The sequence below is a fragment of the Harpia harpyja genome, chromosome 19, assembly GCF_026419915.1.
Source record: "Harpia harpyja isolate bHarHar1 chromosome 19, bHarHar1 primary haplotype, whole genome shotgun sequence".
Lineage (NCBI taxonomy): Eukaryota > Metazoa > Chordata > Aves > Accipitriformes > Accipitridae > Harpia > Harpia harpyja.
The window spans coordinates 21,637,239-21,653,399 of NC_068958.1; the positions used below are offsets into that span (position 1 = coordinate 21,637,239).

General features: G+C 52.1%; 2 protein-coding genes across 8 annotated transcripts in view; both read right to left on the bottom strand.

The window, feature by feature from the left end:
* Positions 1-1,090: 1,090 nt before the first annotated feature.
* On the bottom strand, positions 1,091-9,145 carry LOC128154677 (Krueppel-like factor 15). Its single transcript, XM_052815639.1, has 3 exons — positions 8,048-9,145; positions 4,239-5,277; positions 1,091-1,486 (listed from the first exon to the last, which is right to left on the bottom strand). Exons 2-3 carry the CDS (start codon positions 5,168-5,170, stop codon positions 1,309-1,311), a joined length of 1,110 nt encoding a protein of 369 aa, XP_052671599.1. The 5' UTR covers positions 5,171-5,277; positions 8,048-9,145; the 3' UTR covers positions 1,091-1,308.
* A 711-nt stretch (positions 9,146-9,856) lies between these two features.
* Positions 9,857-16,161, bottom strand: part of SLC45A3 (solute carrier family 45 member 3) — a 31,628-nt gene continuing 25,323 nt past the window's right edge. For 6 of the 7 annotated variants that reach the window (XM_052815168.1, XM_052815166.1, XM_052815167.1 and 3 more), the window contains one exon: positions 9,857-15,052. In XM_052815168.1, coding sequence (XP_052671128.1) covers positions 14,597-15,052 — 456 coding nt within the window. In that variant the 3' untranslated portion in view covers positions 9,857-14,596. The remainder of the gene's footprint in view (positions 15,053-16,161) is intronic. The other variant, XM_052815173.1, reaches the window with a different exon arrangement.

Sequence of the window (16,161 nt, forward strand, 5' to 3'; positions counted from 1 at the left end):
CTCCACAGGGCAGGGAAAAGAGTTTAGCTTATTTCCCTGCCCTTATTTTGGGTATGACCCAACACTCCACACTAAAGCCAGCTCAAGGGCAGCTTGAGACAAGCGTGTGAAGTCCTACTCTGGAAGAGCATTGGGGTAACAGCAGAATGGCACGAGCACACCTGAGCTGAAAAGAGCCTGCAGGTGCTAAATATCAGCTTGAGACATGCTGGCAAAGCCACATAGAAAGGGCACACTGCCTAGCTCAAACTCCTGACGCTTATTCTTTGTTTGTACAAGCACCTAATTCCCTCCCAGATGTTTGCAAAAGCTCGGGAAGTTGGCACAGTGGCAAGGAGTTGGCCTTTAATTAACCAGAAGTCAAATACAAAAAGGACGTCAGCAACCTGTGAGCTGCATTGCTCCCCCTGACCAGAGCGCACAGCTCTTCTGTGGGTCCATACATGTTGGTGTCTCTCCATACTGCTGTTCTTTCATGCCACAGTCTGTAAAAAAGGACTTTGCTGGTGCTGCTTACGTTTCTCGTGATCCCATTTCAACACGCACCATTGAGCGAGCTGAACAGATGCGTTTCCCACCCCCTTTAAACCGTAGCCGCAACGTCATGCTCCCCAAGGACGCCAGCGTGCCCGATACCAGTCAGGTGAAAAACCACCAACACAGAAAAGCAGAGTTAGGGACAACACAACCACCATCTCAACCACACTGGAAAAGCTGTCCCCAACGTCTGCCTTCAGCCTCCGCAGCTGCTGCACAACACGCAAACACCCGCCCCGTCCATCCACGGTTCTGCCTGGCTGCCATCGGGCCAGATGGGCTCACGCACGTGGGTTTCTGAGCAAGTCCAGCCAGAACAAATCTTCTCTGGCTGTCTCCGAAATGCTGCTGACCCAGAGCCTTGCGATGCCGGTGTGACTCGCAGCTGCAGCAGCCCAGGGGATGCCCCACAGTGGGGATGGAGAGCTGTAAGCCAGTTCTTGCCTGTCACGCTGCAGCAGGCAGGTGACACCTACAAGCTGTGCAAAGGGATCTTGTAAAGCTGTCCCCTACCCCAGCCCCCACTCCCTTACATACACACGCTCACCCGGAATTAACTTAGGTTTCCATCACCTATATTTGAGAGAGGGACAGTACTACCAGAAACAGGCTGTGAATGAATCCAGGTCATCCTTGAATAGAGGTATAACGCTGGATCTCCTATAATTCGTCAGAGTCATTTCCCCCTTTTCATTAGTGTAGTGGTTTTTGCATTGTTTGCCTGGCTTCAGGGCCTCCTGGACTCAGCCTCGCAAGGATGAGCAGCGAGACTTAATTTCTGCTGCTGCCCTGAAGCGTCCGCTGGCCGTAAGGCTGGCCCCGGTGGATCTTCACGTGTTTGGCTAAATGGTCACTGCGGGCAAACTTCTTCTCGCAGGCGGCACACTGGTACGGCTTGACACCAGAGTGGGAGCGCTTGTGACGGGAGAGCTCATCCGACCGGGAAAACCTGCAGGAGAAGGGAAGCATGGTGGATCCAGCCTTCACTGCTAGACAGGACAGGGAACATGAGGACCCCGGCACGTGGGAGGCTGAGGTCTGTCTCTGCCCCAGCCTCTTGGGGTGACCCTAGGCAGGTCGCTTCTGCTCTGCTCCATCCAATCTCCCAGTGAGGCACAGGTACCCCAGGCTCCTGCTGGAGGAATGGAAAGGAATAAACCCCTCCAAGGGGTGATTTAGAGATAGGAAAGAGAAAAAGAATTCACCCACCCACTGAGATCTTAATTTCTTTCCACTGCTCTTAAAGAACACTGTCCACCTACTTCCTTCATTTGTTTTCAACTTGCTGAAACCTTTTGGGGGCTGACAGCCCCTAGGCCAGATGGTGAGAGAAATTGCTTTTCGGGGCATCAGCCTGAGCTGGCAGTGACTAAAGGACACGGTTCAGGACCCCGGGTGGAAAGGCTTTACTATAACTCCCACATCTAGCCAAGAAGAGCATCACTGTTGAGAGGAGGTTTGTTTTTCCTGAGAGAGCATGGGTTCTCCCTGCAAACTCTGAGCATCCCCTTGTTTCTCAGAATGGCAGCGAGTTTTCACTGTCAGCCTGGGCTGGATTGGGAGCTGGGGAGAGAGAAGCTGCCTGTGAGCTGGTTTAAATACCAAGCACAAGGGAGGAAAAGCAAACGCACCCGGCCTGGAGCACAGCAGCAGAGGTTTCCATGCTGAAGCAAGTTGACTGCTGTTCTGAGGATGCAGTAACAAGGACCACAGGAATACCCAGTGTTCTGACTGCTTGTCTGTGCAATTTGCACATCTGGAGCAGATCGGCTGAACAGCCTGGAAAGTCCCTTTAACCACGTGCATGTCCCACTTAATTCTTCTGCACCCTTTCTTCCACCTGGCACACACAGATCCAGACCTGGGGGCACCTGCAGCGAGTTGGTCCGCAGGTGTTTTATGAGTGCCACCTCAAAGATCTCAACAAGGCCTGGGAGCTGGTGTGACTTCAGTATGCTTTGCATGTCCGAGTGTCAGGGGAGTGCTGGAGAGGAGGACTGGACAGGATTTACTCCTGTTCTGCCTCCACGGAGCCAACACAGATGGTAGGAGTATTAGGACGGAAGGGTTTTTCCATCTGGCTGAAACATGCCCACGCAAAGAAGCACAAAGCAGGGAGCTTCAGATGTAACCCCAGACTCCCAGCGATAGGATTTCAAGCTCACACCTGGTACAGTAAATACTGTGGCTGCTCACAAAAGGCTCTGCAAAAACAAAATGTGTCCCAAGGCCATCCTCAGGTCTTCTGTGCAAACCACTGACTTCTTTTCCAGCTTTATTGCGAGAAGCGAGTTCCGAGGTCTCAGCTCCTCATAGAAAGCAGGGCCAGGAAAAATGACATATATATTTGCAGTTAGGGCCATATCTAGAAAAGAGAGCATGGCCTGGAGAACCCCAGCCGAGTACATCACTCGATAGTATAACTGCTCCCATGGAGGGGGAGGGCAGGGCAGCAAGTGAAGCAGAACACAGCAGTTCAGTGGACAGCCTGCAGGATGCTATCGTACAGGCTAGCACCATCCCCTTCCTCCTTCCCAGAGGGAAAAGTGATGCTTGTGTGGTTGCCATTGTCCCGTTCCTCAGTCCCCTGGGTCTGAGCATCAGGTGCAGGAGGGTTTAGCAGTACTGGTTGGTACTACAAAAGGAGCCAATGCCTATAAACCTGTACTGCGGTTCTAGGTGAAGTGGAAGGACAGCCAACTGCTGATAGCAAAGGGACAGCAGCTTGGCAAGAGGGAGTCCCGAAATTCAGATCTAGTCTCATACCTTCCAGAGTTTCACCACCCTGAGACAGAAGCCATAACACACCATCCGGGGAAACAAGGCAGCGAATGTATGCCAAAGCATTGCATAAGAAACGAGGAAAGCTCAGTGCTGCCAGCACCAGTTTTCTTTGTGATACGCTTTGAGATCTGCTGATGAAAAGTGCTATGCAAGACCTGAGGACTATCAGCCCTTCTTGCCAAAGGCTGTACTGAGCATCCTGCCCCCCAGGACAGGTACACGGTACCAGGAAGAGAACACCACAGCAGAAAAATAATCAGAGAAGTGCAGCAAGATTAAAAAGCAGGGTTAATTTAGGGAACACAGATGAAAGAAAATGACAACCGTCATCATGCGCAGAGCAAACAAAAGTAAATGCAACATGGAGATACGCTACAGGCCCACAGGTGTCTGAAGGATACAAGCAGCCAGGGCAGGCAAACAGCAAGAGAAAGCAAAGGGTTGCTAAACATTAAACACAGAACTACGCACTGGCTCCTGAGGAAGCAGTGAGACTCCTATTTCCTGGGACAAGTATTAATGGGAAAAGCCATTTTTGTAGCCCAACTGCAGAAATGATCCTGAACTAGACAGAGAAAGCTTGTAAAATTACAACATCGCTTGGAAAAGCTGTATTGCCAGAGGGTGTTTAGGCATCCAGTTCAAGGGGGATTTGGGGTGTTTGGGAGAGTGTCAGCTATGCTTCCCCAGCTGGAGGTTTCAGCACTTTTGGACTGAGTGAAAACTACCCAAAGCGCTCAACAAACTTTACTCCTCCAGGCCTCCTTCCAGCTCTCACCTATAATTCACTCAGGAAAGAAAACTTGTGATTTTATCCTGGATTTTCACCAGCCAAGATCTCTCCTGCATCTTGGCAAGCAACGGCAGGCCTTTGGTGCAGACACCCATTTGCACAGAGTCCCGCAGCTCCCACTTACCGCCAGCCACAGTTGGGCCAAGCACAAGTGTAGGGTTTCTCGCCGGTGTGCCGACGAAAGTGAGCCTTGAGGTGGGAACTCTTGGTGTACATCTTGCCGCAGCCCGGGTGCGAGCACTTATGGATGCGGACGAGAGAAGGGGGGGCTTTCTGATACTTGGGGTTTGCCTCCACCTCTTGCACATCCCCCGGCACCCCTGGCCTCATGGAGACTGGCAGGGGGGCAATTTTGACATACTTTTGGTCCGTGATGGTCACAGGGGGCTGGACCTGAGGGAGGAGGGACAAGTTTTGGCCCTGCAAGCTGATAACCAGCTGGGCCACCCTGACACCACCGGTAGCACTCTGTGCTAGCGGGCTGCCGCTGTCCATCTGGAGAGGCTGGATTTGGAGGACGACAGGAATGCTCCCAGCGGCTGCTGCCTGGTCACTACCATCAGCTGTCCCTCCAGGCTGAGCAGCGTTTGAGACATCGTCTTCTTGAACCACACTGGAGACAGGCTGTCCCCCAGAGCTACCTAAGCTGATCTCAGATATGAACTCGACTTTCCCTCCAGCTGGGTGAAGCTCGCTTTCTTCATCTTTGAGGAACTCGGCCTTCTCCCTTAGGAACTCCTCAATCTCCTCCAGGGTGGGAGTGAAGTCCTGGGAGAGGCTGCTGCAGAAGTCAGGCAGCCTGAGGTGAGCCTCGCAAATTTGGGGTTTTGTGTCTTCCCCCTTTGCACCGGCCAGGGGGAGGAGGGTGCCTTCAGGGTGGCTGGTGCTGCCTGCAAGGAGATGGCCAGAGCCTTCTGGGTGGCCGGACGCCCTCCCGCTGCCGTGTCCCGGCAGAAGGGATGGTGGCATGCTGCGTTGCAGAGCGCTCGCAAAGCTTTCGAGGAGGGAAGAGCTGGTCAAGGAGGGTAGCAGCTCCTGGCAACTCACAGAGACCATTTGTTGACTCACGTCCTCTACCCACACAAAGCTCTTGGCTCGGCTGGATCAGAAGCCTCTGTAAGAGCTCAGCTGGGGCTCCTGAGGCTGGGGAAGTCTTGGTTCATCTGCAAGGGAACACCACCAAGGTTATTTCCAAATTAAAAAACAAACAAGAAAACCTCAACCTTTGAATAAAATGGACTGTGCCTTAGAAAGAAAACATCAAAACTAGTCAGTGGCCTTTGTTTTTACAGAGTCTGTTGCTCAAAAACCACGTGCTAACCATTTTCCTATGCAGGACGCCAATAGGCTGCAAAGAGCTAGATTCCCCCCAGAAGCAAACTTCTCTGGGGAGTTTATTAAGGTAAAAATACGCAATGAAACACTTCATCCCTCTTCCCGCTACGCCAGAGGGCAGGTATGGGCTGCTAGATGGCAGAGAGGATGACTTGTGGCTTACAACTAGGAGTTAATTGAGATCCAAGAGAGGGTGCTGGTTTCTCCACACTGCAAACGTTGGTACAACCACAACCTGACGCAGACCTATCACGGCTGGAGTAAAGCTAACTAGTTTGGCAACAGATAACAAGACAGCTATGAGAGTGCCTGCTGCCAGACTGCTTGGGGCTCTGGTGAGCATTCACCAGCAACCACGCTGCTGTGGTTACACTGGCTATCGGTGCCTGAACAAGTGAGTTTAAAACCAGTTCAGGCAGGTCTGCCCCAGCTCAGTCACACCTCCAGAAAGCATCACAGACAGTCTGGGGTCAGCTCACAGGGCCCTTGAGGACACCAACACCACGTTTCAAAACAGGTGAGAAAGATCACAATATCTCCAGGTTAGACCTGTGTGGTGTGCAGAAGGTGACTGCTCTCCCACGATTCAATACATCAAACCACACAGGCCCTGCTGTGTGGCTCGTGGGGTTGTGAGCACAGTGCCTGAGCGGCCACACACTGTCCCTGCCCCTGCAAAAGGGCAGCCTCCAGGCTGCATCCTCCTCCTGCAACACCTAAACCACCCAAGAAGGCAGGATCTTTCTACTGTTTACATTTCATGCAGCAAGTGAGTTTCCAAGATAAAGACAACCTATACCAAAGTCCCCTATGAACCTTTTCCAGAATAAGTGAGTAAATCCATGAGATTTCTGCAGAGCTGCAAACCAGTCAATCCAGTCCTTGTTATCACTGCTTCCTGAGAGCTCGGAAAGGGAATTTTTGAGAAGCAGTCTGGATGTGATATAAAGGCTCTTCCCCTTAAGAAGAAATAATCCCCACATTGTTCAAAACCTGCGAAGAGCAAGATGCCACATTGCTCAGGGCCATTTGCAGTGCTGCCCACAGTCTGTCTCCAGCACAACTCTGCATCAACAAGTCATGATGAGCAGAGACTATCACTGCTCACACGTGAGGTAAGAAAGGTGTTTGGGCCAATCTCAACCTTCAGGCTTCAAGTTTTCATCACAACACAAATTCACGCTCTGAACCATCACCTTCAAGGCAGCACCCAGTTCCACTCCTTCCTCCACACCAATTTTATGATCTCTTTCTGATCTCCGCTTCTCTGACTCGTCTCCTCTTTCTACAAGCTTCAGAGGCTAGAAAAGCCTTCCCCCTCTGGCTACAAAACACTTCTGTTTACCTCTTCCAGAAAGTCTTAAAACCTGATTTTCCAACAAGGTCTCCTTGCAGAGCAGCTCAGGAAGTCTCCATCCCTTCAGTGTGCCCCCAGGACAACTGAATTAAACTATAAACTCCTTAGCTCAGGAGCCTCATTTAGTACATATCTTGCAAATTCAGAGTGAACAGTTCTGTTGAACTAACAACACAAAGAAAAGCACAACCAGAGGGCAGGAAGGTCTGGTGGTTAAGCTGCTGGCTTGGGACTAAGGAGATCCGAGCAGGGTCTCCTGCTCTGCTGCAGACTTCTCATGCAAACTTGGGGTAGTTGCTGGAGTGCTCTGGTCCTCAGTTTCCCGTCTAAGTGGGGGCAATAGTAACATTCTACCTTGCAGAGCGGTGCTAAGGGGAAATGTGTAACCTGGTGGCATGCTCCATTACTAACAGACTTTGTAGATACCTGTCACAGATGTCAGTGCCTCATCAACCCAAGGCATTTTTGCAAAATGCACGTCAACAGTGCTGTCATCCCAGATAAGCTACTGCAAGAAAATGGAGACCTGACTTTGGCCTTCAGTGAAGCATACCGAAAGACAAGGTCAATGTCGTTTTCAAGCTTCACTTTGCATTTCTATTCCTATAGTTTTTCAATTCCCTAAGAGCACTCAATTACTGCATGAAATCAGCAGATATGCAGTTTGAGCACATAGAAAGTAATTTGCCCAAGGTCAGCCAACAAGCAGGAGCTGGGAACTCAGCCGAGGGTTATGACTCTCCTCTCGTGACTGAACAACACGAACAAACACCTGTAACCTCTTCAGAGCCGTGAATTACATTCACAGCGTCCGTGCAAAAACCTGGACGCACGAAGCCTTTCAGGACAACTCCAACATGCTAAATAAGCCAGACACTTACAGCCAGTGCCACGTGTAGCAGATCCCTCAGCGATAAAGGGGGGTGCCCCACGCTTCGACCCGGCCAAGGACAAGCCAGCCTGGCTCAACTTCTTCTCCCCAAACCCCACTGCGGGGAGCAGAGCCAGGAACAGGCTGGAAACCCCCGGGGCCGAGGAGACCGAGTCTGGCCCGGTGACTCCCTTCATCCCCCCCGGGTCGGGCGGGGGAGAAAAAAAATTAAAAAATAAATAAAAAAAAAAAAAAGAAAACCCGCCCCAGGCCGACCTCGCCCCCGCCGAGCCGCCCCTCCGCCGCTGCGGGCAGCCCCCCGGGGAGAGCTGCCCCCCCTGCCCCCGCCGAGCCCCCCGCTCCCCCTTACCCGGCTCCGGTCCATACCGGCACGGCGGCTCCCGCAGCGCGGGGGCGGCTCCCGGCCCGCCCCGCCCCGCCGAGGGCTCGGCTCCGGTAGCCGGTCCCATTGGCGGCCAGTGCCCGGCCCGGCCCGGCCCCGCACCGGGCTGAGCTGGCTGCCCGGTGGGGCGGCTCCGATAAACCCCCGGATCGGGGAGGACGAGGCGGGCCGCCCGGATTCGGGTTGTCCCGGCTCTGCTGCCTCGTCCCGACTGCTGGAGCCGGTCCTTGAGGAGCTGCCTCGGACCCCGCTGCAGTTTGCCGTTGTTTCCTCTCCCTGATAATTTACGCTGGGAACAGTCCGGATTTCTCCAACGTTTCGGGGAAAAAAAAGTCGAGTCCTAGCAGGTAGCAGCAGCCACGGCTGCTGCTGGCGTCCGTTCGGATACAGGTTCTCGTTTCAGGAGGAATAGTTTTGGCAGGGCCATAGTGTTCAGATGCTGCTGCTGTGATAAGGAGGTGCATGAGGTCTTCTGCCCTCACGGTGGCTTTGCAGGCAGCTTGTGGCTTCCAGAGAGAGTCCTGGCAAGGCTGAGCTTGAGGGTGGCCTTGGGGCTGCCTTTGACAGCATAGGCTGCGCCCCACCGAACCCCGCAGAGGAGCGGACTCGCAGGCCGCCCGGGAGCGATCCTCTGCCAGCAGCAGTGGCTTTCCAGGCTCACGGTGGTCACTCTAAAATGCCTGGTGTTCCTTCCGGCATCACAGGAGCCACGCACCCTGTGACGGAAAAAAGCATGAGAGTAACAAAAATGACAGTGTGCTGCCCCACGCACAGGGCAAACACACTGATCGGAGAGAGGAGTCGTGTTTGCCTCTGCTCTCTCAAACCACTTACAGGGTTTGATGGTGACAGTGGTTTGGGGTTAAATATTTCCAAGCAGAAGGACAATTCTGAGGCAGGCAGTGCCCCTATAGGAAAAGAGAGTTTCTCTTATCTACCACAGCGAGCCCCATCAACCCAAGGAGGTGAGTGCAGAGTTTCCCTGCTTTGTAAGCAGCATGAGATTTTGAGCCTGAACAAAAAGTCCCGGACCAGAGTAAGGCCTCACATTTGAAAAACCAAACCAAAACAAAAAAAACCCCCAACAGTGAAGGGGCTTCATCATTTGGAAAGGGCAACCCATAGCTATTCCCCCGACTCGCTCCTGTGCCCCTGGGTGTCACTTACCCTGTGTCTCAGCTTCACAGTCTTTAACCTAAGTGCTGACAATACTTAAAATTCCTTGCAGGGACAGAGAAAGTCTTAGCTCTTCAAAATCCTCGGGTACTACCTACTGTGATACTGCGGGGTTCGAACACAAATGGCTTCCATTTACACCACGTCACAAAATTACCGGGGATAACAAGAGGGAGCAGTTCTTCCTCTAGGTTTGTACAGCACCTAGTGGGGTAAGCGGGATGTTCACGCCAGGGATCCACAAGGAACAACGTTAAAGCGAGTCACAGGTAACAGCAGGCGGCTCTGCACCTCCCTCTCCGCCTCCTCCCTGCAGACGAGGGTCGGAAACAGAGCCAGCCCCTTCCCCGGGTGACCGACGCTCCGAGATCCCACCCTCAGCACACGGTTTGGTGTCCGGAGGGTGCAGGACCGCAGCCCGATGCTCGGTACCGGACCCAGAGCGGCCCGGGCGGAGGGAGCGCTGCGGGTGGGAAGACCCCGCCCCGTCGGCCCCGCCCACGGCCCCGCCCACGGCCCCGCCCACGGCCCCGCGGTGGCGCCCCCCGCCGGCGCAGGGCGCGCGCCGCGCCGCCGTCCGTTTCGCGACACACACGGTCGTCCCATTTAAACAGCTTTTATTTCCTCCTTTTGATAAAAATTTATAATAGCCTTCCTCTTACATCGTATACAAAATATTTACTCTACTGAATAAATAAAACACGAACATCTCGCAGACAGGATATGATCTCGAAAGAAAAAACAGCGTCCACACATCCTTCCCTAACCTAGAGATTCGCAATCGTCTCACATTAAAAAGACATCCCCCCTTCTCCCCTCCGCTCCCCACCTCAACACCCCCATCTCACAAAAGGAAAGGAGAGGCGCAGCAGGATTCACCCGTGAGAAGAAAGCAGAAGCGCACCTACTACCCGAAACAGAAAAACTCACGGTAACCGCCTCTGGAGAGCTTGTACCGATACCTGTTCATTGGACAGTATAATCAAGTCCTAGAGAGATTTCTATGTTCACACAGGTTATATCAGTAACAGCATCTAAGGGATGCACTTACCTTCACTAGAACATGCCTGTGTCCCTTGCCGGTCTATGTCTGATCCCAACACAGGGAAGCTGTTCTTAGCAGAAGCACACCGGGTTAGCCAGAAAGGACAATCTTACAAAGAAAGGAGCTTCTCAACAGACACTCTGGAAAATCCCTCTCCTGTCAGCCCCAGAGACAGCCTGAACTAGGAAGAAAGGCTTTTGGTAATAACAGAGCACACGGACAGGGCCACTGCAGTGACAGCAAGCCCAACATCCCTTAGGGGTTTGGGGAAGGCAGCTGCCGACAGCCCAACTCGGGACCCCAGCTCAGACTACGCAGCCAGCTCTCACGACGCGGCTGGGATCGTGCTGGCACGAGGTAGCAAGCATGAAGGGTTATGAAGTGCTTTGTGGACAGGGCAAGGCCACGAGGGGCACGCTCCCACCCACTGCCAGGGCAGCGTAGTGCCAAAGGCCCACGACCAGGGCAGAGCCAGCCCAGTTCCAGCCAATGTCCCATACCAGTCCCTCACATTGCTACAAACCCCAGATTTCCCCTGAACCCCCTCTTCCCCCTGCTCCCTCGCCCTGATCTCTCCCCATTCTCCTCTCAGACTGCTGCCTTGTCTTCCCTCCCCGCTGAACTTTTGCGCAGAAAGCTGCTCCCCTTGTTCCCCAACTGACCACCACCCACCCAGGACCTGACTGCATGTGGCAGTCTCCTACAGCCCTCCTCTCCTTCTGCAAACAGCCACGCTCTCAGGGCAAATAGGCCAAATCTTCTCCTGGTGTAACAGGAGGGTAAGAAGGAAAGGAGCAATTACTGAATTTGCTGGGTTTCACTCCAGATGGAGAAATGGGAAGAAGGGTGCCGGGGGAAGGGAGAAATCAGAGTTTCTTGGTGGATAATCAAGTAGTTCTTCTCATACTTGCTGAACTGGCTAAAACAAGAGCAGTGCAGCCAGAGGACAAGTGGATAAGGAGCCCCTGGTTCAGACTAGGTCGTGTCCCTCCAGCTAGATCGGAGAGCTCCAGAGAATGAGCTCTGTTATCAGCCAAGTCACAGGTCAGGCCAAAGCAAGACGATGGGTGCTCGTCTGGGATGCAGCAGCAAGGAGCAAGAGCAGCTGGCTGCAGAGCCACAAGTTCAGTCGCTCAGCAGTCTTTTATGAACATAAATGAAGTAAAGGCAGGCACCTCCCCAGAAGCATGCCTGAATTATGAGAAAACTGGACAAACCCAGCCTGCCCTCTCCTAGGACGAGTGAGATCAGAGCCAGCACTCTGGATGCAGATGCCAGACTTGCTGAGGAGATCTGGGTGCCAAGTCCGTGAACCAGTGCAATGAAGGAGATGGGAGAATAGGGAGGCTGAAGGCACACTTGATCCGTCAGTGAAGGACAGGGCTGAGACCCAGCCTGCACCAACTACTCCCAAGCCCTCCAGCTCAGCCAAGACACAGAGCCTGCTGTAGGTGCCATGAGCCCAAACCTACGAGTGTCCACCAGCTACAGCTGGGCTATAGCTGCACCAAAGCCACCTCAGCAGATGGAGGGCTGGTCATTTGGGGTAAGTCTTCTCCTCCTGAGGGACAGATACAAGTTATGGATCAAGAACTGCAGCATCTTGTTCTTTCATGTTCCAAACCAAAGGACACTATAAAACAAGGCTGCCTCCCCCTCCAGCCCGCTGCTTTATCACTTGGATGTCTGTAATGAAGCATTCAAGGCCTTTATCATCAAACCCGTACACCTGAAGTTTGGTGTGGAAGTACTCCTTAGGCACGTAAACAAATGGCTCATTTATCAAAAGCACTTAGCATCGTAGCAGCCTCCATGTGTGAACGTTCCCCACATTTTACATAAGAAAAAATAAAAATAAAGGATTCTTCAGCACTCAGGTAGGAACCTGTTTGAAAAATCTTGGGTCAGAGGTTACTGATCACTAGGAGCATTCATCCAAGAAACACCCCACCTTTGGCAATAACATTTTGCCTCAGAGACTTCCTCCTGAAGTCTTAAGTGGACAGAGACCAGGGTAGGAAGTACAGACGAAAAACTGTTTCCGTAGGTGGTTAAGCAGCTGCCAAATCCATCCCCAAAACAGCTGCATTTCAGCACACAAACCTTGTTGTGGGAAAGGGAGGCTGGTAGGCATATAATTTGAGAAGAAATAAAACAAAAACAGTGACCCTTTACGGGAAAGAAATATTGAAAAAACTTAGGAGAAGCCCTCTCAGGACCCGTCTGCAGACAGCAGGGGAGTAACCATGCTTCCATGCCAAGGAATAGTCTGACAAGACCTTGCAAAAATAGCAACATTTTGCCCTTCAGCCGAACCTCACAAGTGCATCTCACTGCCCACACACCTCCGCAGAAAATTAGTCACAAACACTTTGTTTAGACCAGCCAAAGTTAAGGACTGTTGAACAACTTCTGCGTACTCACAGCCTAGCCTCCAAAGGCCCAATTCATGCCTTCCTCTACGCATTGTAGGCAGAGTTTGGATCATTTCAAAGTCTAAGTGCTGACTGTGGGACAGGACCTTGACTCCTACTTGGTATATGGGTAGTCTTCGAGTGGTAGAAATCTGCCACCAGCGGAATTATTCCAGCTGGTCCACTCGTATGGAGAATGGTACTGGCCAGAAGGACACACAGCTGCAGCCACTCTTCTGCCAGTGGAAGGTGACTCGCACCTGGGAGCTAAACAATCTGAACAATCCATGAGCATTTGGTCTCAGTGCTACGGAAGCAAGAGGCATTTTGCCTTACTCTTACAGGTAACTGTGTTTACGCTGTTCCTCAGTAAGAATCTTGACTCCTGCCTGGAAATAAAATAAAATAAATAAATAAAAGCCCAAAGAAGCATAACATAGTAAATACGTAATCCAGATCAGCAAACCACAGGCACAAACAGCATCAAGAGCTTCTGTCCTGCTCCTTCTTTTGCCCAGCACACCAAGAACTAGGCTTACCCTACTCTGTAAGCAGCTGCCAGAGTGGCTGTAGGAACATTTCATCCTACCCACCTCCTGTTTACAATGCTGCTTCCAGCAGCCTCTCAGGGCATGCTGGCAATGTGTTAACTCAGCCACTGTGCTGGGTACTGGGATGCAGTCTGCTCTGCAAGGTGCACTCCTGCCAGCCTGCAAGCACAGCCGAAAGCCTTTCTGTCTGGAAAGAAGAGTCTGGTCTAGAAGGTTGCTTTATCCGGGATGCATCTTTGAGGGAAAACAGACACAGCCAGTGACCAACTCCAGGTACCTACTACAGCAGTGACTGCTGCTGAGTTCAACTAGCTGTCAGTGAACAAGCAATTCCTCCAGCTTCCTCAGGCCGGGTATACTTGTTCCCAGGTAGTCTTGCAGGAGAGCTCTTATGTTCCACTTCATTGTCACAGGACTGAAAACCCTCTGAGAATAGATTTTCCTTGTGATATGGCAGCATCTTTTAGGGGCCACGTGTGGAAGAGGCACAACAGTCTAGATCTGTTAGGGGAGAGAGCAGGCGGCAGTTCTGAGTGCTGAGGAGTGAGAGGTCAGAGTTACTGACAATTGTGTGAGGAAAGCTAAAAACAATCATTTAAAAAACAAAATTAAGAAGTCCTTTCCATCTGATGCAATCTGGTACATAGGTAAAAGATAAGTCACCTTTTGGAATTGGTCCTAATGAAACGTTATTTGTTTTTCCAAAATGAGACATTGTAACTTTTCTCCTAAATGGTTTCTCCCAGTCAGAACAGAGGTGGGGAAGGACGGAAGCATGCACGCACCCATATGCACCCCCTTTGCTCCATGGCCAAACCTTAGCCACCCATCTTTTTTTTTCCAAGTAGATCTCCTCCCAGTGTCCTATTTGCAGAAGTATTGCTCAAGAAGTTGAGTAAAACTACAACAAGCAGGGGAAGAGGATACAGCTGTAACTGGAAAACACGAGAGCCAATGATTTCTTCCCTCCCCATACTACTGCCTCTCCTGCTCAGAAACATGACCCGTTATTAAAAGAAAAGTCCATTTCCTTTCTCCCCCCTGTATAACCTCCTTTGGTGGTGGCTGTGCAGCCCTTTCTTTTCATAAAGGCACCTTTGGAAAGCACTGATGGCCCGAATCACAATGCCCCGATGCCTCCTATTTACACCTGAGATTAGCCCTGCGGCACCTCTCCTGTCCCCAGCCCCAGAACTACCCTCCAGGGCTACAGCAACAGCATGGGGACAGCAGGTGCCACACAAGGCTTCGCGCAAAAGGGCCATGTGAACAACGCACATCTCGTTTTGTCACATGCAGGCACCCGCGTGCTGCCCTTGTGCCTTCCACATCACACTGAACACTTCGCCATGTCACTCTTATCAAAGACAACTTTGGTCGCAAAGTAAATGGCTACCAGGCCAAAGCCAGCAGCTGACACCATGTAGGCAGTCACTGACTGCGTAAACTGGACGATGGACCCCATGAAGAGGGAGGGGACAACCTGAGAAAGGAGGAAAGCACTGTCCAAAATAGCCAGGTCCAGGCAGATCCCTCGGCCAGGAGCCACTGAGTCCGGTTCTCCCACCATCATCATGAGCGAGACGTCGCAGGAGGAGCTGACGCACAGAGCCGAGCCGGCGGCTGGAGGAGAGGAGGAGGGAGAGGAAGAAGAGAAGAGGCTCCCAGCATGTCCATTCTGGTAAGGCAGCTTCTGGCTGGGAAGGTGGCCTTTAGAGAAGGCTGATTTCTTCTCCAGTCGAGCTGCGTCTTCCTCCTCTTCGCTCTTATATTTATGCAAAAATACCTAGGGGAAAGAAGGAGGGCACGTGAGGAATGAGTCGGTCGGGTGGAGCCCAGCAAGCAAGGTGGGGGGCAGAGGGGGCCCCATTTTTTGTGCAAGAGAGCAAAACCACTCTGTGCTTTGCGTGCGTTGGGTCAGGCTGTTAGAGGTGGGGAGTGCCTGCAGTGAGCCTGGCCCACGTGAGATGGCCTCCAGGAGCTAGCCTGGCTTTTCCCGACTGGCATGGGATTCAAAGCAACCCTGACTCACCAGGGGAATCTGGCCAAGTGGTGCCTTTGTTGTGTTGAAGCTGTGGGGCTCAGCAGGCTGCTGCAGCCCAAAGCCAGCCCAGGCTCTGCCTGGGGACATTTTGCACTGAGCCCTGGGTTGTCACCTCCTCACTGGGTGCCAGGGGAATCTGGGCACCAACTACAGCTCACCCCACCCTGAAATCAGCTGATGCACACTGGCAGGACAGGACTGAAGGGCCAGAGCCCACTTTGGATGTATCACAAAGCCAGATAGTCCACTCCGGTGCAAAGAGAAGTGTTTATAAAGCGGCTGACTGGGAACCCAAAACCTTCCCGCAGAAGAGCCCAAAGAGCAGACAAACAGTTCAGAGCCCTGGATCCACGGCCACTTCTTAGTATCTGGAATACTTAAAAAGTGACACCAGCTGAGATGGCACAGTGCTGGGAACTCAGGAAAGAGCTCTTTTCTCAGCTCTGCAACAGACCCTGCATGCATGACCTCAACTGAGTTGCTTCATCTGCCTGACCTGAGCCTCCTCACTCGGGCTAGAAAAGGGGGGCAGGGGAAAGAAAAATCTTTTTCTTCTCACCCTTTTTTGCCTTGCTCTGCTCAAGCTGTGAGATCTCTGGGGCACGGCTCACTCGAGCAGTATTCACACAGAATATTTGGATCAAACAGCTCTCCATGTTAACGCCAACAAATAATGGGCAGTCATGTGCAGGCAGTGAAAACGCTGCAGAGCTCCAGCTTTAAAACTCCAGGGCATTTGCAATTATGCATAACCACTGGTCTGCATGGGGTAGAGCAGATAACGAAGGACACGTTAATCCATTATCCGCATGGTGAGATTGAACAAACAAAGAAAATAAAAGGGAAAAAAT